The 22651-nt window shown below is 49.5% G+C and overlaps 2 protein-coding genes and 1 long non-coding RNA gene across 3 annotated transcripts in view; 2 read left to right on the forward strand and 1 right to left on the reverse strand.

The window, feature by feature from the left end:
• LOC140418059 (uncharacterized) overlaps positions 1 to 22651 on the reverse strand; it is a 201338-nt gene that overhangs the window by 112679 nt on the left and 66008 nt on the right. The window contains exons 3-6 of the mRNA XM_072501486.1: positions 20927 to 21546; positions 16241 to 16313; positions 4838 to 5820; positions 1027 to 1089 (exon numbers count right to left, since the gene is read on the reverse strand). Coding sequence (XP_072357587.1) covers positions 1027 to 1089; positions 4838 to 5820; positions 16241 to 16313; positions 20927 to 21546 — 1739 coding nt within the window. The remainder of the gene's footprint in view (positions 1 to 1026; positions 1090 to 4837; positions 5821 to 16240; positions 16314 to 20926; positions 21547 to 22651) is intronic.
• On the forward strand, positions 13481 to 16248 carry LOC140422460 (uncharacterized). The gene is made up of 2 exons (XR_011947476.1): positions 13481 to 14014; positions 15882 to 16248. It is a non-coding gene; the product is annotated as an uncharacterized lncRNA (long non-coding RNA).
• LOC140422443 (uncharacterized) lies at positions 14301 to 15853 on the forward strand. Its single transcript, XM_072507462.1, has one exon. It carries the CDS (start codon positions 15045 to 15047, stop codon positions 15729 to 15731), a length of 687 nt encoding a protein of 228 aa, XP_072363563.1. The 5' UTR covers positions 14301 to 15044; the 3' UTR covers positions 15732 to 15853.

Consider the following 22651-nt stretch of genomic DNA (forward strand, 5'->3'; position numbering starts at 1 on the left):
GATTTAAGGATAGGCTGGCGCCTTTGATGGTTAATGTTCAAGGACGCAATGGACAGTGGTGCCTTGCCGCAAACGATGGGGCAGGTGTCCATCTTCTTGTTGCTTAAGAAGGGCAAAGATGACTTCCGGTGGCGGCCATGGAGTGAGAGGTCGCTTATTTGGTAGCTCCCGCTCGTGGTGGAATTTTGGGACCTTTTCCCCTGACGTATTGGGGATTTGATTGGTAAAATTGGAGACTGGTGAGGTAGAGGAGAAGAATCCCCCACCAGTTTATGGAGTCGTGGACCAGAAGTGGTCTGAAAAGGAGAGATTGTTGGGCAAAGAAGGGAGTGAAGACTGCACAGGAAAACATGGCGGAGGCTCAGGGACTGGGATTGCCGGCCCAGTGGTCAATGGAGCAGCTGTTGAAATTCCTTCAGCAGAGCTTTGCCAAGCAAAGACAAGAGTACCTGGACCCGATTAAGACGGGGATTGACCGGGTGGGGCAAAGATTGGAAGCCCCGGGACAGGTGATCCAGAAGGTGGAAGAGGCGGTGGCTGAGCACGAGGACCAGCTAACCGCGATGGCAGTGGAGGGACCACCAGAATAGGCTGCAAGAGAAGGTGGAGGATCTGGAGACAGGTCACACAGGCAGAACCTGAGGATCGTTGGCCTCTCAGAGGGCATTGAGGGATTGGACGCAGGGGCATACGTGGCGCTTATGTTCGAGAATCTGCTGGGGGAAGGTTTACTCGACCCTTGGAGGTGGGCAGGGCGCACAGAGCACTTGCAAGGAAGCCACGGCTGAATGAGGCGCTGAGGGCAATGGTGGTACGAATGCCCCGGTTCCTGGATAAGGAACAGATCTTGAGGTGGGCCAGGCAGACGAGCTGCGGTAAATGGGAAAATAACGAGCTGCACATTTACCACGACTTGGGTGCGGAACTGACCAAAAGAAGGTTGAGCTTCAACAAAGTTAAAACGGCCTCTTTAAGAAAGGGGTGAAGTTCGGCACGTTGTAACCAGCTCGTTTGTGGGTTACTTACAAAGGGCAAGAACGTTGTTTTGGATCGCCTGATGAGGCGAAGAACTTTGTTAAGGACAGGGGACTGGCAGGTGATGGAGGACATTGAACTTGGGGGCGAGTAATTCTGTGCCTATGCTGCTAAATTTATTTTCTTTATGGGCTGTGTATGCAGTGTTTTTGTCCAATTTTGGGGCCGCTGTTCAGTTTTGTATGCGGGTTAACTTTGTTCTTGTGGGGGGGGTGGTGGGTGGAATTTTCTTCTTTGTGTTTGTTGGGAATTGTTATGTTTTGCATACGTCTGTTCGAGCGGGAAGGGGGGGGGGTGAGATCAATGGGGGAGTAGGATGCTTGGCACCATGGGCGGGGGTTACCAGGCTAGCTGGGTGGGCTAGCTCAGTGGGGGCCGAGCAGGTGACTAGTTTAGTATGGGTGGGTTGGGATTGCACTTTTGTTAGTGGAGGGGGGGGGGGAGAATTGTTCTGCTGACAGGGGAGGGACTGGCATTGGGAGACAAATTGGAGGCCAATGACAGTGGGTGCCAGGGCACGGGCCTGAGGAGGCGCGGGACGCGATCTGGAGGCTGGCCTAAGAAGGGTGATGGTTGATCGGCGGTGGGAAGGGGGATGCCCCCGACCAGGCTAATCACATGGAATGTGAGAGGTGCTGAATGGGCCGGTCAAGAGGGCTCGTGTGTTCCCGCATTTGAAGAGGTTGAAGGCGGACGTGGCAATGTTACAAGAGACACACCGGAGGGGAGTGGATCAGACTAGGCTGAGGAACGGGTGGGTCGGGCAGATATTTCATTCGGGGCTAGACTCGAAAACTAGGGGGGGTTGCGATCTTTTTTTTAATATAAATTTAGAGTACCCAATTCATTTTTCTCCAATTAAGGGGCAGTTTAGCGTGGCCAATCCACCTAACCTGCACATCTTTGGGTTGTGTGGGTGAAACCCACGCAGACATGGGGAGAAAGTGCAAACCCCACACGGACAGTGACCCAGGGCCGGGATTCGAACCCGGATCCTCAGCGCCGCAGTCCCAGTGCTAACCACTGCGCCGCATGCTGCCCCTCAGGGGGTTGCGATCTTGATTAATAAGTGGGTGTCATTTGAGGTAGGGAATATAGTGGCGGACTCAGGGAGTAGGTATATCAAGGTGAGTGGGAAGCTGGAGGGTTGCCGGTGGTATGAGTGAATATTCACGCACCTCATCGGGACGACGCGGAGTTTATGAGGCGGATGTTGGGGAAGATTCCAGAGCTGGATTCGCATCAGCTGATCATGGGGCGGGGGTGGGGGGGTGGACCTTCAATACGGTTATAGATCCGAGGTTGGATCGGTCGAGTTCAAGGACCGGGACGGTGCGAGCCGTGGCAAAGGAGCTAAAGGGGTTTATGGAGCAGATTTGATGGGGGGGGGCGGGGTGACGTGCACAAAGTGTATTCCCGGATTGATTTTTTTCATTTTGAACAAGGCTTTGCTGGAGGGGGTGGTGGATACCGAGTATTTGGCGATTGTTGTATCGGATCATGCCCCAAACTAGGTGGACAGGTCGCACAGAGCACTACGGGATCTACGGGTGAGCAAGGAGTAGGGTCAGCGACCGCGCTGGAGATTGGATGTAGGATTGTTGGCGGACGAGGGGGTGTGCGGGTGGGTGAGGGAGGCCATCCAGAATTATTTGGAGATAAATGACACGGGAGGTTTCGGCAGCAGCGGTGTGGGAAGCGCTGAAGGCGGTGGTTAGGGGGGAGCTAATTTTGATACGGGCTCATAGGGAGAAGGTGTAGCGGGTAGAGATGGATAGGCTGGTTAGGGAAATACTCCAGGTGGACAGAAGGTGTAGCGGGTAGAGATGGATAGGCTGGTTAGGGAAATACTCCAGGTGGACAGAAGGTATTTTGAAGCCCCGGAGGCAGGGTTCTTGAAGGAGCGGCAGAAGCTGCAGATGGAGTTTGGTCTGTTATCCACAGGGGAGGTTTCAGAAATTTACAGAGAACTTATGGAGTGGGAGGAAACCCAGTTAGGTGAGCTAAAGTGTAAATGGGAAGATGAGTTGGGAGGGGAGGTAGAGGCGGGTCTGTGGGAAGATGCTCTGAACAGAGTCAACACGTCCTCATCATGTGCCAGGCTCAGCCTGGTACAATTCAAGGTGGTTCATCGGACACACATGACGGTGTCCCGGATGAGCAAGTTTTTTGGGATAGAGGACAGGTGTGTGAAGTGCGCGGGAGGGCCTGCAAACCATGTCCACATGTTTTGGGCATGCCCGAAGCTTAGGGGACACTGGCAGGGATTTGTGGATGTCATGTCCATTGTGCTAAAAACAAGGGTGGTGCCGAGTCCAGAGGTGGTGATTTTTGGAGTTGAGGAAGATCCAGGAGTTCAGGGGGCGAGAGAGGCTGACGTCTTGGCCTTTGTCTCCTTGGTAGCCCGGAGACGGATATTGTTACCATGGAGGGACTCGAAGCCCCCGAAATCAGGGGTTTGGGTCAGCGACATGCCTGGGTTTCTTCAGACTTGAGAAAATTAAGTTCACCCTGAGAGGATCAACGTTAGGGTTCGTTCGGAGGTGGCAGCCGTTTATCGACTTCTTCAGAGAAAACTGAACTGTCAGCCGAGGCAATAGGGGGGGGGGTGATGGGAGAGGGGGGAGTTCTGCTATGTTGTGTCTAGAGTAGGCGGGAGCAGTGGGAGATGGAGGGATGTTTAAGCTCTGAACTATGTTCACTATATTTGTATCGCTTATTGTTATAAAAGCATAAATGCCTCAATAAAATGTTTTTTAAAACTTTGCCCCTCGCACCTTAAACCTCGGTCACCTGGTAATTGACTTTTCCAACCTGGGAAAAGCTTCTGACTATCCACTCTGTCCGTGCCACTCATAATTTTGTAAACTTTTATCAGGTCGTCCCTCAATCTTCGTCGCTCGAGTGAAAACAATCCAAATTTATCCAACCTCTCCTCATAGCTAATACCCTCCAGACCAGGCAACATCCTGGTAAACCTCCTCTGTACTCTCTCCAAAGCCTCCACATCCTTTTGGTAATGTGGTGACCAGAATTGTCAGCAATATTCCACATGTGGCCTAACTAAGGTTCTGTACAGCTGCAGCATGACTTGCCAATTTTTATACTCAATGCCCCGACCAATGAAGACAAGCATGCCGTCTGCCTTCTTAGCTCCTTATCCACCTGCGTTGCCACTTTCAGTGATATGTTTATTGTAATTTCCCAATCTACCACAGACAACTTGCCCCTCATACCATGACAGTTTCCTTCTGCGAGAAACACCCAGATAAATTAGACAAAAGAACCCTGTAACCACCACAGCCCATCTTCATGGCAACGTGGCTGCTTTGGGAACTAAATATCTTCCAACGTGCAAACACCTTTTCATTCTGTGCTCCTCGTCAAACTTGGAACCAGGTAATCGCAACGAGGCTCAAAAATGGTCAGCCCACCGGAGGCAGAGGTGTTAGACCGGCCAGTCCAGCAGAAAGAAACCCTCCAATCATCACCATTCACCAGATGTCAGAATGAACAAAATGCGGTCCTGGATGTCAGTGAGAGCAGAAACAATAACGGAGCCAACATCTGTAATTTATTCTGAACTTGTTGGGAGTCACAACAGGTGTGATGAATCACAAACCCCCTCCCCACATTGAGAGCAGATGAATGGTCTCTCACCAGAATTAACTTGCTAGTGTCTCCGTAGTTGGGACGGATCATTGAATGTCTCCCCTGCTCAGAGCAGGTGAATGGCTTCTTCCAGGTGTGAACTCGCTAGTGTTCCTGCAGGGTGTATGGATATCTAAATCTCTTCTCTCACTAAAAGCAGGTTAACGCCTTCTCCCCTGTGTGAACTCGCTGGTGGCTCTGCAGGTGGGATAACTGAGTGAATCCCTTCTCACACTGAAAGCAGGTGAATGGCTTCTCCCCAGTGTGAACTCGCTGGTGTCTCTGCAGGTGGGATAACTGAGCGAATCCCTTCTCACACTGAGAGCAGGTGAACGGCCACTCCCCAGTGTGAACTCGCTGGTGTGTCAGCAGGCTCGATGAAGTAATGAATCCCTTCTCACACTGAGAGCAGGTGAACGGCCTCTCCTCAGTGTGAACTCGCTGATGTCTCCGTAGGTCGGATGATTGAGTGAATCCCTTCTCACACTGAGAGCAGGTGAACGGCCTCACCCCAGTGTGAAGTCGCTTGTGTGCCAGCAGGCTGGATAACCGAGTGAATTCCTTTTCACACCGAGAGCAGATGAATGGCCTCTCCCCAGTGTGAACTCGCTGGTGTCTCCGCAGGCTCGATGAAGTAGTGAATCCCTTCTCACACTGAGAGCAGGTGAACGGCCTCTCCCCAGTGTGAACTCGCTGGTGTGTCTGCAGGCTGGATAACCGAATGAATCCCTTTTCACACCGAGAGCAGATGAACGGCCTCTCCCCTGTGTGAACTCGCTGGTGTCTCCGCAGGCTCGATGAAGTAGTGAATCCCTTCTCACACTGAGAGCAGGTGAACGGCCTCTCCCCAGTGTGAACTCGCTGATGTATCTGCAGGGCGGATGAATCACTGAATTCCTTCTCACATTGAGAGCAGGCGAACGGCCTCTCCCCAGTGTGAACTCGCTGGTGTGTCTGCAGGGCGAATAACCGAATGAATCCCTTCTCACACACAGAGCAGGTGAACGGCCTCTCCCCAGTGTGACTGCGCCGATGAGCTTCCAGCTGAGATGGGGCCCTGAATCCCTTCCCACAGTCCCCACATTTCCACCGTTTCTCCAGGGTGGGGGTCTCCTCGTGTCTCTCCAGGTTTGTCGATCAGTTGAAGCCTCATCCACACACAGAACACGTGTACGGTCTCTGCCCGCTGTGAATGGTGTGATGTTTTTCAGGCTGTGTAACTGGTTAAAGTCTTTCCACAGTCAGTGCTCTGGAACACTCTCACTCGGGCGTGTGTGTCTCGGGGCTTTTCCAGTCACACTGATGTTTTGAAGCCGACAGAAAAGACAAACATTTCTCCTTCTTGATTCAAAGTCCGGTGATATTCAGTTCCAAGGAATTGAGAGACTCAGTCAGATTGAGATGTGACGTTTGAGATTTCTGTCTGTTATTCCTCCTCTTCTAATATCCTGTGAAAACAATTTACAAAAGTTACTTTTCTTCTCCTAATCTTGGAGAAGGTATCCTGAGGGTAACGACAGTCTGGCCGTGGGGTTAATCCTCCGGGTCCTCAGTCTTATTGAGGAATGTCCCCTTGGGTCTATTGTGGTCATGATTCTTTTGTATTTTTGTTCTTTTGGGAGGGTTTATGTGTTGTTGACTTTATCCTACTCTGGTACAGACGGGGCTTTTATCTGTGAAAGGAGCAGTTTGAGGAGACTTTGGTGCCTCTGGTGTAAAGAGAGTTGGAGGAGGGGGTAATGGCGCACGCCCGATTGTGGTGTGAAAATCTGTTCCTGTCTCGCTGTCGCCTAACTAATGGCGGCAGTTATTTGCAAATTTTCTCAAGGAATATACGGGGCATCCATCACCCTATCAGAAGGAAAAAGATCCTCTCCTTTCTTACGGAGAAAGTCAACATAGCTTTATTACAGGAAACCCATCTGGATTATGAGGAACACTTTAAATTGAGGCGGGATTGGATGGGGCAGTTTTTTTTCACCTCTTTTTTTATCGAGTCGCAGACTTGTGGCAATGCTTATTATACACTATCCAAGCAGTCAGGGTAACTCTGCCGATTACAATGTGCATGTCAATTTCCTTTGTGCCGGTCACCCCATCACCCGTCCCTCCCCTCCGCCCCCTTCACTCGTCGTTTCTGGGTCCTTTCCTGGGCCCTTCACTGTACAATGGGAGTTATCTGTTATTTACAAGTGGACAGTGCCCTCCCTTCCCCCCCATTGATGGGCCTCCCCCCTTCCACCCCACGCACTCCCTGTCCTGTTTTAAACCTGCCCTTGGGAGTTCATCTTCTTGTGTTTTTGTTCTAGGCTCTCTGTGTCAGTTCGTTTCTGGTTCTCCCTCCTTGTCCCAGTAGCCATCCCCCCCCCCCCCCCCCCCCCCGCCTTTCCTGCCTGCTCCCTGTGATCCCGTTGGCCCCCGTACGCCCACCTCCCTCCCCAGTGTTCCATTGGCTGCTGGCTTCAAACAGGTCCTGGAACAAGTTGGTGATTGGCCTCCAAACTTTGTGGGAACCATCCTCTGACCCTCGGACGGTGAACTTGATCTTCTCCATGTGGAGAAATTCCGATAGGTCTGCCAGCCAGTCTGCAGCTGTGGGTGGTGCTGCTGATCGCCAGCCGAGCAGGATCCTCCAGCGGCCGATTAGAGAAGCAAAGGCAAGGGCGTCCACCCTCTTCCCCATGAATAGTTCTGGCTGGTCCGATTCCACGAAGACTGCCATTTGTGGGCATGGCTCCACCCTCATAACCATGGACATTGCCTCTAAATAGTCTGTGCAGAATTCGACAAGTCTGGGGCATACCCAGAACATGTGGGCATAGTTTGCCAGGACCCGCTGACACCATTCACATTTGTCCTCCATCTCCGAGAAGAACCTGCTCATTCGGGTTCTTGTCAGGTATGCTCTGTGCACAACATTCAGCTGCATGAAGCTTAGCCTTGCGTAGGAGAAGGTGGAGTTGGTCCCATTCAGTGCTTCGCTCCAGAGTCCCCACCCTATTTCCGTCCCTCGCTCTTCTGCCCATTTTTCCTGGGTTTGGTCAAGTAAGGAGCGCATCCTGATGAAGAGTTGTCCGTACAGGACCCCACAGTTTCCCTTCCCCAGACTGTCTGCGTCCAGTGACTCCTCTTGCACTGTGCTTCTCAGGGTTTCTGGGTGTGCTGGTGTCTCCTTGCGGAGAAAGTTTTTGACCTGCAGCTCATCTCTGTTTGGTAGGTCCAGTCTCTCCATCAGCTCCTCTAAGGTCGCTAGTCTATTTCCCGTGTAAAAGTCCCGAACCATCAGTGTTCCCCCATCCTGTCTCTACCTCTTGAAGGTGGTGTTGAGAATGGCTGGTGCAAACCTATGGTTGCCGCAGATGGGGGCCATGATGGACACATTGGTCAGACTGAAATGCTGCCACATCTGGTTCCAGGTTTTCAGGGTAGCTCCCACCACTGGACTGGTGCTGGCGGGGATGGGAGTGTTGCCGTGACGAGGGCCCGGAGGATCATTCCTGTACATGAGGACTCGTCCATCATCAACCATTCCATGTCAGGATCCTTTACCCATCTCCCCACTCTTTCGGTCGTGGCTCCCCAGTGATAGTATTGCAAGTTCGGGAGGGGGGAGGCCTCCCATGTTTCTTCTCCATTGTAGTACTGTTTTAGGGATTTTTGAATTCTTGCCCCTCCGCACAAACACCATAATCACCTTATCTATTGAATGGAAAAAGGCCTTGAGGATGTAGATCGGTAAGGATCGAAACAGGAAGAGGAATCTGGGCAGTACATTTATCTTGATCATCTGCATCCTCCCTGCCAGGGAAAGCAGGAGTCCATCCCATCTCTGTGGGACGTATTTGACTTCCTCCGCCAGACTGGTCAGCTTCCACTTGTGGATCCGTGTCCACTCGTGGGAAACCTGGATCTCCAGGTAGCGGAATTTGTTTTGGGCTATTTTAACTGGGAGGCCCTCCAGCTCTGCCCCTCCCCCTCACCGGGAAATCTTTGTTTTTGCCCAGGTTGAGTTTGTAGCCCAAGAAGATTCCGAACTCTCTCGGGGGGGGGGGGGGGGTCTCTCGGAGGACTATACTCCCGGTAGAAGGCCTCAAATGCTTGGTTGACCTTTTTTGGTTGGGCTGCGGGATGGCTATGGTTGGGCAGCACGGCAGCACAGTCGTCAGCATTTTTGCTTCACAGCGCCAGGGTCCCAGGTTGGATTCCTGGTTTGGGTCACTGACTGTGTGGTGTCTGCACATTCTCCCCATGTCTACGCAGGTTTCCTCCGGGAGCTCCGGTTTCCTCCCACAAGTCCCGAAAGGCATAATGTTAAGTAATTTGGACATTCTGAGTTCACCCTCAGTGTATCCGAACAGGCGCCGGAGTGTGGCGACTGGGGGATTTTCACAATAACTTCATTGCAGTGTTAATGTAAGCCTACATGTGACAATAATAGAGATGATTATTATACCAGTCTGCCTCTGTTATCCTTTACCTGGACTATTTCCCTCGTGGCTGCCTTCTTTCTCAGCTGGTGAACCAGCAGGCGGCTAGCCCTCTCCGTGCTCATAAAAGGTCCCCCGTGTCTGGTGGAGTTGGTGCACTGCCTTCCTAGTGGATAGCAGGTGAAAGTTCTTTTGCAGCTTCTTCCTCTCCAGCAGAAGCTCTATGGTCAGGGCCTCGGAGTATCGTCTGTCAACCTCCAGAATGGAGTTGATCAGTTGCTGCCTAACCGCTCTCTCTTCCCTGTCTCTACGAGCCTTTTGGTGATTATTTCTCCGCTAATCACAGCCTTCAGTGCCTCCCAGAATGTGGAAGGTGAGACTTCCCCGTTCTGGTTGTTAGTGATGTACTTGCCGATGGCCGGTGATGTTTTCTGGCAGAAGACCTTGTCGGCCAAGAGGGTCGTGTCCAACCTCCATGTGGGGCATTGGGCTTGGCACGTCTCCAACCTCACATCCATGTAATGTGGAGCGTGGTCTGAGATTACAATCATGGATTATTCCGCTCTGGCTATTTCTGGAAGCACCGATTTCCCCACAACAAAGAAGCCGATGTGAGTGTAGACCTTGTGTACTGGTGAGAAGAACGAGAATTCCTTCTCATCCGGGTGTAAGAATCACCAGGGATCCACTGCCCTGTCTGCTCCATGAACTGCCAGGGATCCACTGCCCCTGTCTGCTCCATGAACTGCCAGGGATCCACTGCCCCCGTCTGCTCCATGAACTGCCAGGGATCCACTACCCCCATCGGCTCCATGAACCGCCAGGGATCCACTGCCCTGTCTGCTCCATGAACCGCCAGGGATCTACTGCCCCCATCTGCTCCATGAACCGCCAGGGATCTACTGCCCCCCTCTGCTCCATGAACCGCCAGGGATCCACTGCCCCGTCTGCTCCATGAACCGCCAGGGATCCACTGCCCTGTCTGCTCCATGAACCGCCAGGGATCTACTGCCCCCATCTGCTCCATGAACCGCCAGGGATCTACTGCCCCCATTGGCTCCATGAACCGCCAGGGATCCACTGCCCCCGTCTGCTCCATGAACCGCCAGGGATCCACTACCCCCATCGGCTCCATGAACCGCCAGGGATCCACTGCCCTGTCTGCTCCATGAACCGCCAGGGATCTACTGCCCCCGTCTGCTCCATGAACCGCCAGGGGTCCACTACCCCCATCGGCTCCATGAACCGCCAGGGGTCCACTATCCCCATCGGCTCCATGAACCGCCAGGGATCTACTACCCCCAACTGCTCCATGAACCGCCAGGGATCTACTACCCCCAACTGCTCCATGAACCGCCAGGGGTCCACTACCCCCATCGGCTCCATGAACCGCCAGGGATCTACTACCCCAACTGCTCCATGAACCACCAGGGATCCACTACCCCCATCGGCTCCATGAACCGCCAGGGGTCCACTACCCCCATCTGCTCCATGAACCGCCAGGGATCCACTGCCCCCGTCTGCTCCATGAACCACCAGGGATCCACTACCCCCATCGGCTCCATGAACCGCCAGGGGTCCACTACCCCCATCTGCTCCATGAACCGCCAGGGATCCACTGCCCCCGTCTGCTCCATGAACCGCCAGGTGTCCACTAGCCCCATCGGCTCCATGAACCGCCAGGGGTCCACTGCCCCCACCTGCCCCATGAACGTTCTCAGTTCCCTCGCCATGTCTGTCATTTTCCCCGTTCTGGGATTGATCTGTCAGTCAATGGATCCTGTAAACAGTTGTGAAGTTCCCCCTCCCATGATCAGACCGTATCCCCCCCCCTTCCATCTCCCCCCCCTCCCCTCCCCCTACTATAGAACATAGAATCCCTACAATGCAGAAGGACATTCGGCCCATCGAGTCTGCACCGGCTCTTCAAAAGAGCACCCTACATAAGCCCATGTCTCCATCCTATCTCTGTAACCCATTAACCCCATCTACCCTTTAATGGAAGCCTACAAAGGCTCTGTCTCCCTGCTCCAACCCCACACCTACTCTGCGTTCACCGCCCAATAATAGTATAACAGGTTCAGCAGGGCCAAGCCCCCTGACTGTTGCCCTCTCTGAATCACCGTCTTCCGAATCCTTGCCACCTTATCTGCCCACACAAACAATTAAACCAACCAATCCACCCCCATAAAGACCAATTTTGGCAAAAAGACCATTAGGCACGGAGATAAAAATAAAAACCACAGCAAAATGTTCATCTTAACCAGCTGTACCCGATTATGGACAGATTTAGTGCCTTCTCTGGTTATAAGATGAATTTTACTGAGTCCGAGGCCCATACTGGTGGGGGGAGGGGGTGTGTTGAAGGGTAAGCCCCCTCCTCTTGCTAGGTTTCCTATCAGGTATTCCCCTCTTGGGATTTAAATATCTGGGAATGTCAATGACCTCCCTCTTTCAGACAGCTATATGGGGCCACCTTTCCACAGCTGATGGTGAATATTAGGTGGGACCTTGCCCGGTGGTCGGCTCTTCCGATTTCATGGTGAGGGAGGATCGCCTTCATGAAAATGAATGTGTTGCCCAGACTGTTGTACCCTCTGCAAATGCTGCCTATACTGCTGTCAACCAGAGTCATTAAGGAAATTAATGGGATGATTAGTACATTTATCTGGAACAAAAATAAACCTTACCTCAAGTTTGTTAAGCTCCAAATACCAAGAGAGGGGGGGGGGGGGGGGGGGTCTCCCAAATGTCAGGCTTTATCAATTGGCCTCTCATCTTAGGTTCACGCTGAATTTGGTTAGGATAGACCCAACATCCATCAGGCTCGATATGGAAGCAGGCCAGTCTGTTCTCCCTCTATCCAAAACTGGCATAGACTGATTACGGAATGTATCCCATTGGAATTTCTAATGTCTACTTCATTCTAAGTCTGATGCATTTGTTAAATTATGAGACCCCTATCTCAAATACATGTGCTCCAATCTGGCTGACTTGCTCCTCCAGGGCTTTCCATCAGTGAATTCAATTCAACTGAGCCCAGAGTAGGGCACAGTGAGGCACAGTGGTTAGCACTGCTGCTGCATAGAGCCAGGGTCGCAGGTTCGATTCTTTGAGTGGCTGTCTGTGTGGAGATGCGCATTCTCCCCGTGTCTGCGTGGGTTTCCTCCGGGTGCTCTGGTTTCCTCCCACAGTCCAGAGATGTGCAGGTTAAGTGGATTGGTCATGCTAAATTGCCCCATAGTGTCCAAAGATGTTAGGTTAGGTGGGTTGACGATGATCAATGCACTGGATTATGGGAATAGGGTGGGGAGTCTGTCTCGGTGAGTGCTTTTTCTGAGGGTCAGTGCAGACTTGATGAAGCGAATGGCCTCCTTCTGCACTCCAGAGATTCTGCGTCATCTCTGTTATTTTAATTTGACTATGCTGTTAGTCTGTTTTGTAATATTTTGGGGTGTGCATTGTTACCCTTCTGTTTTTATATAATCTTACCCTCTTTCCCCACTCACTATGTTAACCTGTTAACTGGTTGTTCAATTGATCTGGCATTTCACAGAGCAGCTCTAGTCCAAAAAATATCCTGCTACAAATTAATTCTCAATGTGTTGCTTGTATTTATGCGGCAATATCAGTTGTTCTACACTATACCCATTTTCCATCAATATTTCTGTTAGTCTGTTGCTGCATTCATTATTTAAAAAAAGTTTAAAAAACAGAACTAAATAAATATTAAAAGTCCATCCAACTCATCCTTGAACATATTCAGTGACTCCCAGACTCCACTGGTCCCTGTGGAAGAGAAAGCCAGAGACTAACAACCCTCTGAGGGAAGAGATAACTGGAAATATAGAAATAGGGACAGTTCAATATTACACAACCATAAATAATAATCAATGTATTTTATTACAGAACCATAATTATCTAATCTGTACCATTTAAAAATACTAGACATATCTGTCTCATATTAATTTACTGTCCCTTAAATGTCAGCCATCTCCTGGGGAAACCAGCCTTTAATTGTGAACATTGGGAAAGAGACTATCCTTTTAGCCAGACAAATAAATGTGTCAAGCTGAGGGAGCAAAGGATGTCAATGTCTTTAAGTGAGAGATAGAGAGAGAGAGAGAGAGACCTGGGCCAAGCTTTCCAGAGTCTGCACCCTCCCTGGATTCATTTCCTTTCCCTTCAGTTGCTGCAAGTGACCAATTGAAGGTGAGAATGAGAAAAGAAATAGAAAGGGGGGAGAAAGGAAAGAGTTTCACTCACAGATGTTGGAGACAGGAGGAAGTTTCACCTCCAACGTCCGCTTTGTGACGTCACGAGAACCCCTGAATCAGCCAATAATAATAATAATCACTTGTCACAAGTAGGCTTCAATGAAGTTACTGTGAAAAGCCCCTAGTCGCCACATTCCGGCGCCTGTTCGGGAGGCTGGTATGGGAATTGAACCGTGCTGCTGGCCTGCCTTGTTCTGCTTTCAAAGCCAGCAAATTAGCCCTATGCTAAACCAGCCCCAGAATCACTCTGTTCAACAGTGACGTTTTGGGGTCTCAGTGCGCAGGCTCGGCACGCGGACACGGAGCCCCACCCCCACCAGTTTTCACCCTGTACCTCCTCGAGACAAAGGTTTCCAAGAAATCGGCTGACGGCTCCAGCCAGAGCGAGAAGCAGCTCGGTGATCTCCCCCTGGCCCCGGACTGCGCATGTCCCAAGGAAGAGGGGAAGTTGCGTATGTGCATGGGAGAGGCCACCTCCTGACCTTCCTTCTGAGGTTCAGACCATTGGAAAGAGTTGTGGAACCGGAAGGACTCTCGTCCTCCAGCCAATCAGCGCGCGAGCTTTGTGTGACTGAAGATTGAGCTTCACACAGACTGAAACCTCCTCCTGTGTCTCCAACATCTGTGAGTAAAACACTTTCTTTTCTCCCCTTTCCATTTCTTTTCTCATTCTCACCTTCAATTGGTCATTTGCAGCAACTGAAGGGAAAGGAAGTGAATCCAGGGAGGGTGCAGACTCTGGAAAGCTTGGCCCACGTCTCTCTCTCTCTCTTAAAGACATTGACATTCTTTGCTCCAACAGCTTGACACATTTATTTGTCTGGCTAGAATGGAGGGAGTGTCTGTGGGATGGAAATTACAGTTTTGGGGGAAACAAGATGGAAAATAATATTCCATAAAAAACAGAATTGTCTTTTCTGAATTTCTATCCTGTACTGAGTAATGAATTTTGGAATCTCCTTTTACAGGATGTTTCAAGAGGAGGATTTACAGACAGAAATCTCAAACCAGACATCATGTCAGCATCTGGTAGCACGGTAGCCTTGTGGATAGCACAATTGCTTCACAGCTCCAGGGTCCCAGGTTCGATTCTGGCTTGGGTCACTGTCTGTGCGGAGTCTGCACATCCTCCCGTGTGTGCGTGGGTTTCCTCCGGTTTCCTCCCACAGTCCAAAGATGTGCGGGTTAGTTGGATTGGCCTGATAAATTGCCCTTAGTGTCCAAAATTGCCCTTAGTGTTGGGTGAGGTTACTGGGTTATGGGGATAGGGTGGCGGTGTTGACCTTGGGTAGGGTGCTCTTTCCAAGAGCCGGTGCAGACTCGATGGGCCGAATGGCCTCCTTCTGCACTGTAAATTCTATGAAATCTATGAAATCTGCCAGATTCACAGAGCCTGAATATCATTGGCCTTTGAGTCTCAAGGGAGAAATGCTTGTTTTGACTACTTCAAAAGATTTTAATCATCAGTGTGACTGAAATAGCACTGAGACACACACCAAAGTGAGAGTGTTCCAGTTAACTGACTGTGGAAATAACTTAACAGCCTGAAAAAACATCACACCATTCATAGCAGGGAGAGACCATACGTGTTCTGTGTGTGAGCCAAGCTGTCTACTGATTGCCAAACCTGGCGAGTCACGTAAACACCTGCCGAATGGAGAAACCATGGAAATGTGGGAACTGTGGGAAGGGATACAAAGCCCCATCCGAGCTGGAAATTCATCGACGCAGCCACACTGGGGAGAGGCCGTTCACCTGCCCTGAGTGTGGGAAGGGATTCGCTCGGTTATTTAACCTTCAGTTACACCAGCGAACTCACACCCGGGAGAGGCCGTTCACCTGCTTTGAGTGTGGGAAAGGATTCACCAAGTCATCCAACCTGAAGTTACATCAGAGAATTCACACTGGAGAGAGGTCATACATCTGCTCTCGGTGTGCGAAGGGATTCATTGATTCATCCACTCTAAAGAAACATCAGCGAATTCACACCAGGGAAAAGCCGTTCTCCTGCTCTGAGTGTGGGAAGGGATTCGCTCAGTCTTACCCCTTGCAGACACACCAGCGAATTCACACCGGGGAGCGGCCTTTTACTTGCTCTGCGTGTGGGAAGGGATTCACTCAGTCATCCCACCTGCAGATACACCAGCGAGTTCACAGTGGAGATAGGCCATTCACCTGTTCTGTGTGTGGGAAGGGATTTATTTGTTCATCTGAGCTGCTGAGACACCGGGGCAGTCACACTGATCAGAGACATTTTAGATGCTCTGACTGTGGTGTTAATTGTATCTGTTGGGTTTCAGTATCCACAGTATTGATTGGATGGTTACTTGAGCAAATATAAAGAGCCATTCTTCATGCCCAATGGGCACTGCGGGGGTTGGGCTGCATCATTGACTCACAAGATAACATTTTAGTTTCAAGTTTTATAACTTTACTTTGGTAATTTGTTTTTTGTTTCACTGCCCAGTCAATGTTCTTGTTTGTTTTAAAGGAGCAGAAAGAGACGCTGACTGACATCAGGTGGTGGCAGGTGGTGTATAAATGGAACATTTCACTCTGTGAACAAATCCACACCAAATAGAGATTGAGTCCACTCTGAGACTGGATTATTAATGGAGGTTCGAGCCCACACCAAACTGAAAGGTGAAGAAGAAAACGCCACCACTTATAAAGGGGGAGATCAGGAATCAAAACCTCCATTCTGTTTACAGACCAGTCGTGAGAGGAGAAATCAGGGCTGTTTAAATTAATTCCCCTCCTTTCTGTAACAAGAAACACTTACAGACATGGAGTGGAGTGGGGTCAGGAGGTATCTACCTGTAATGTTTCACTCTGTGAATAAATCTATACCAAGTACAGATTGGCTCCAATTTCTTCCTTCACCATAAAGCTCTCAGGATTATAACATGGGAACACAGAATGCCTGCCGGATGGTGAAGGTTGGAAAATAACATTTCAGACAGAATCTTACAATCCCAGTAGTTTTTGTGAGAAATAACTGAAGCAAGAGGAAATTGTCAGGGTCTAATTACTCGCCGATGTTCTCGGAGTCTGAGCCATACGACCAGTGGAAGAATGAAGTGGAGATGTGGACAGGGGTTACATCCCCACCAAGGAGGAAACAAGGTCTGGCCTCGGCATTCTCACTTCCTAACAAAAGGAAAATCAGAAGCAAAGTATTCTGGGAGCTGGGTGCCCGTCAGTTGGATCCTGATTAAAGTTTGGATTTTCCATGAGGGTTTTGTTGATGAGGTTTACAAGAAAGATGATCTATTGGATGTCTATGATGCACAGTTGGACTTGGACAGATTGTGAATGATGGAGAAAGCATCTTTTGCAGATCCAGATTTCACAACAAAAGACAGAATTGGAACAGCATTAATAGGTCAATGAACCCCAGGAATGACTGGGGAACAATTAACAGGAGTTTCAGGTCCGACTGAAAATATCATTATGAGATGAACTGCCCAAAGTGACACATGGCAGAGTGAATTCTGAGGCTGAAGGTGATGATGATCAATCTGAAGGAATTGTCTTCATCACAAGGAGCTTTGGTCCAGTATTTTATTTGGCGAATGCAAAGTCCCCAAGCCAAGCAGTTTCTTCCGGTCCTGCTGTGTTGAGTGCGGATAGGCCTCCACTAAGTATGCGGATTGGACCATCTTGTATGATGTGTGCATAGGGGGCTGGTACTAATGCCCCATCTGTGGAGGTTGGTCAAGCAGGGGCCCTGGCCGGTTCTAAACCTGTTAAGTGTGGACACTCTTTCCTGGGAAGGATGAAAGCAGGCAGCTGTTGGGTTGGGTTTGAGACCAGGTACTTGTTTGCAAATCCAATGATTCCCATTCATTTGTCCAGGTGGAATTTGCGTTGACATCCTGTGTGGGAGGATTTTTCCAGATTGGCCTTCTTGATGGGAGACATACTTTGGGTGGGCTGAATACACAGTAACATACAGAGAAAATAGAAGCAGGAGTTGGCCATTCAGCCCTTCGAGCCTGCTCAACCATTCATTACGATCATGGCTGATTATCAAGTTTAATAAGGGTAAGACGTCTGGTGGTGGCGAACGCACATCAGGTGGCTCTCCACCCAAACAAATCCAACAGAGGCAATTTATCGGGAATTCCGGTTTAAAAAGCCGGAGAACTGAACACCCTACCCCCCTCCCCACACACACGCGGGGGGGACGAATGGAGAATGGTGCTGAAAAGGGAGCTAAAAGCCATGAAGGAGGCGTTCAGGACGGAGTTCCACACAATGATGAAGGAGGTGATGTCGGAGGCGACAAACACAATGCAGCGAACCATCGAAGGCCTGGGAAGGAAGGTGGAGGCCCAGGGGAAAACAATCCTGGAGTTGGAGAAAGCTCCCTCGGACCAGAGCGACAGGATTGGAGCTCTGGAAACTGAGGTGAGAAGGTTGGTGACAGCCCAAGGGAGCGTAAGAGGGAAAGTGGAGGACCAGGAAAACAGGTCCAGACGGCAAAAGGTCAGAATAGTGGGTCTGCCAGAGAGGATAGAGGGTGGGTTAGATGAGGTTACGGGGATAGGTTGGAGGTGTGGGCTTAAGTGGGGTGCTCTTTCCAAGGGCCGGTGCAGACTCGATGGGCCAAATGGCCTCCTTCTGCACTATAAATTCTATGATTTTATGAATAACCTGAGCCTTCCCTCCATATCCATTGATCCCTTTACCCCAAGAGCTGTCTAATTCCTTTTGAAATTACACAACGTTTTGGCCTCAACTATTTTCTGTGATAGTGAATTGCAAAGATTCCCCACTCTCTGGGTGAGGAAATTTCCCCTCACCTCAGCCCTAAAAGGTTTACTCCTTATCCTCCAATTATGACCCCCAGTTCTGGACTCCCTCACCATCGAGAACATTCTTTCTGAATCTATCCTGTCTAATTCTGTTAGAATTTTGTAGGTCAGGCTGGTTTCTATTGATGTGGTCCGATCAGTATGGTCGGAGAGGCTGTTACGATCCGATCAGTATGGTCGGAGAGGCTGTTACGATCCGGTCAGTATGGTCGGAGAGGCTGTTACGATCCGATCAGTATGGTCGGAGAGGCTGTTACGATCCGATCAGTATGGTCGGAGAGGCTGTTACGATCCGATCAGTATGGTCGGAGAGGCTGTTATGATCCGATCAGTATGGTCGGAGAGGCTGTTACAATCCAGTCAGTATGGTCGGAGAGGCTGTTCCCAGCTTTTCTCGGTGGCACCACGTGTTTCCAGGATTTTACACAGATTTTTCCATTTTGCAGAGCTATGAGCCGGGGCCTCCTCGACCAATTTCTTTAATTCCACCGCCAAGCTTTGGTGATGTTTCTCCAATCCGGCCACCACAATGCGGTCGCCGTTGCCGATGGCTGACGATATAGTCGGCAGGGGAGAGGGAGAGCCCGCCCTTGCCACCTTGTTACTTGCCTAGCCCTGCAACACCTCAGAATCTGAAGAGTAATCGCACCTTTCTTGTTTTTTCCCCTCCCTGGGCATTTTCAGTGGGTTTGTATCTTCACCAATCAGGTTGTTGGGTTTGGAAGTTCCCGTAAGTGTCTGTTGTACCTGAAAATCTATATTTAGAACTTGAGTGTCCCCCTCTCCTAAATACGTCACTGAAGTCCCCCAGACTCACATTTCTGTCCTCGACCTGCTGCAATGTTCCGGAGAAGCCCAACACAAGCTGGACCAACAGCCCCTCATCTTCCGATGAGGCACTTAACAGCCTTCTGGACTCAACATTGAGTTCAACAACTTCACACCCTGAACTCTCTCCTCCATTTTGATTTGTTTTTTTGCCGAGTGCCAGTCTGCATCTTGTTTTCATGTTTTTTGCTTCCAGGCAGAGTTGTCCTTTATTCTGCCATTAACACTTACTCTGGACCAATGCTTTGTTTCTTTACTACAACCATTACCTCTCCCTTTGCCTTTTGTTGCAGGATATTTTTGACATTTAATCTCACCCACACTCTGATGGATCTGTGTGTCTATTCGGAATCCTGGATATCCGTTATCCCTTCTCAGTTCCCAAATAACAGAGGTCAAGTCTGTGCTTTTTGGCAAAGTCCACTTGGACTTTATTTGTCAGCTTGTGCCACTGGTAAACATGTTTTCAATACAAAATTTAGAAAGTTTTCAACTAGCCCTGTAGCAAGCTAGTCAGATTGATTGTCTTTAGCAAATACAGTAGTGAGTTTTCATTCAATTACAGATCGTAGTAATTCTTCAAATCATAATACACAGGATGAAATAACTAAGTAATTTAAGCAAAATAAAGACGGTGAGTGGTAAAAGCAAGCAGCAAAGGAAATAGGTTTCAGAAATATAGATGGGGTGATCCCAGGATGCGTTTTTCCATCCCGGCAAGTGATTTTTAAGGATATTGTTATCTTAATGTCTCACCTTCTTTTTACTTCTGATTGGCTTTAACTAATTTATAATTACTCAATTCGGCCAAAATGCCTGTCCCTCAATTTAAGAGATATTGTATTTAAATGTACTGGTGCAAATTTTCCATTCCATCGCTTGCCAAGTTTCCAAATTATCCACACCTGCATCTAACATTAATTGAAAAACACAGTTTTCATTAAGACATTATCACCCTAGACTGGCTGTTACCACAGAAACTGGACTACTCGTTCTTAGGATAGCAGCACCAGTTCTTACGATACAATGGGGCCTTTTAGCTAGTTGACATCACTGACCTTGCAGATGTGAAACCTAAGAAATTAAAGTGTATGATCTGGATTAACCCTTAGTGGATTCCCAGCTATTGTTGCACTCAAATAATGCTGAAATGATATGAAATGAAAATCGCTTATTGTCACTGGTAGGCTTCAAATGAAGGTACTGTGAAAAGCCCCTAGTCGCCACATTCCGGCGCCTGTTCGGGGAGGCTGGTATGGGAATTGAACCGTGCTGCTGGCCTGCCTTGGTCTGCTTGCAAAGCCAGCGATTTAGCCCTGTGCTAAACCAGCCCCTAATATGCTTAATATGATTATAGTTAATTATTCCTAATGAGTTCTCATTTAACCTTTTTACCTCTATCATCTTCCCTTACTCTCATGGTTATAGCTGACTAGAAAAGTCACTGACTTTCCCTTTTGTTCTACCTGACCCTCCCCCTTTCTCACCAGCATCAAATCCATCACATTTCTCCCTCTCTTTAGTTCTGAGGTAGAGTTACATTGGACGTGAAACGTTAACTCTGTTTCTCTCTCACAGATGCTGCCAGACCTGCTGCGTTTTTCCAGTTCTTTCTGTATTTATTTTAGACCTGTCTGTAGGGGGGACAAAGACTATTTCCAATCTAGTAATAAATTAAATGTCTTTCTTCAGCTTTTGTGGATCATTTCAGTGGATATGTTCTCTCCCAGGCTCAAAGAGTATCAGCCCAGTGGAAGCAAACCCAGTGAAATGGGCCAGTCCAGCAGAAAGAAACCCTCCAACTTCACTCACTGTCAGAATGAACATGGTTCAGTCCTGGATGTGATAAACAGCAGCAATAACAGCAGAATCCAAACCCTGTCATCACTTGTGAATTCCCTGGTGTTTCAACAGATAGGATGACCGAGTGAATCCCTTCCCACACACAGAGCAGGTGAATGGCCTCTCCCCAGTGTGAACTCGTTGGTGTCTCAGCAGCTGTGATGAAACACAGAATCCCTTCCCACACTCTGAGCAGGTGAACGGCTTCTCCCCGAAGTGAACTCGCTGGTGTGCCCGCAGGTTGGACGAATTTCCAAATTCCTTCCCACACTGAGAGCAGGTGAACGGTTTCTCCCCAGTGTGAATTCGTTGGTGTTTCCGCAGGCTGGATAACTGAGTGAATCCCTTCCCACACTGAGGGCATGTGGATGGCTTCTCCCCAGTGTGAATTTGCTGATGTGACTTCAGGTTGGATAACTGAACAAATCCCTTTCCACACATAGAGCAGGTGAACGGCCTCTCCCCAGTGTGAATGCGTCGATGAGCTTCGAGCCTTGATGGGAAACTATATCCCTTCCCACAATCCCCACATTTCCACGGTTTCTCCATATTTTGGGTCTCCTCGTGTCTCTCGGGTTGGACTGTTGAAGCCTCGTCCACACACAGAACACGTGTAGGGTCTCCCCGCTGTGAGTGGTGTGATGTTTTTTCAGACTGTTTAACTGGTTAAAGTTCTTTCCACAGTCCGTTCTCTGGAACACTCTCACTCGGGTGTGTGTGTCTCGGTGCTTTTCCAGTCACACTGATGTTTAAAATCTTTGAAGCTGACAGATCGGGCAAACATTTCTCCTTCTAGATTCAAAGGCCGATGATATTCAGGTCCCAAGGAATCGAGTGACAGTGACAGATCCCAGATGTGACATTTGCGACTTCTGTCTATAATTCCTCCACTTCTAATCTCCTGAAAAGGAATCGTCACTGTCAGTACAGGATAGAAATTCATAAACAGACAATTCTAGTTTCTCTGGAACATTCTTTCCCCTCTCATTCTCCAAAAGCTGTAATTCTCCATCCCACACACTCTCCCTCCATTCTCACTCTGCTGTATCTAATATTCACCCTCCCAATTCTCCTGAAGGTGCTGATTCAGGCAGATTGACAGATCCCTGCTCACTGCTTCCTGTCCTGGACACAGAGATCATAACAAACAGGAGCTGCAGTCGGCCATTCGGCCCATCGAGCCTGCTCAACCATTCAATGAGCTCATTGACCGATCTACCTCAGCACCATTTTCCACACTATCCCCCATATCCCTCGATATCTTCAATACCGAGAAACCTATCAATCTCTGTCCTGAAAATACTTGATGACTGAGGCTCCACAGCCCTCTGGGTAGAGAATTGGGGCAGCACGGTAGCACAGTGGTTAGTACTGCTGCCTCACAATGCCAGGGTCCCGGGTTCAATTCCAGCCTTGGGTCAATGTCTGTGTGGAGTTTGTACGTTCTCCCCGTGTCTGCGTGGGTTTCCTCCGGGTGCTCTGGGTTCTCCTAGATGTACGGGGTGAGTGAATTGGCTGTGCTAAATTGCCCCTTCGTGTCCAGATTAGATTATGGGGTTGCAGGGATAGGGTGGAATATGGATCCGTGCAGGCTCGATGGGCCGAATGGCCTCCTACTGCACTGTAGGGATTCTAAGAATTCCGAAGCAGCACCACATCCTCGAGTGAAGAAATCCCTCCTCATCTCAGCTTTCTCTCCATTTTCCTGCCGGTTCCCCACAATCCTCTATCATCTCGTCAATCGGAAATCGGTCGTGAAGCGGGCGCGGGA

Source organism: Scyliorhinus torazame, chromosome 5 (assembly GCF_047496885.1).
Source record: "Scyliorhinus torazame isolate Kashiwa2021f chromosome 5, sScyTor2.1, whole genome shotgun sequence".
NCBI lineage: Eukaryota > Metazoa > Chordata > Chondrichthyes > Carcharhiniformes > Scyliorhinidae > Scyliorhinus > Scyliorhinus torazame.

Coding starts and splice junctions, on each gene's coding strand:
- LOC140422443 (XM_072507462.1), top strand. CDS start 15,045: ATGGAGAAACCATGGAAATGTGGGAACTGTGGGAAGGGATACAAAGCC.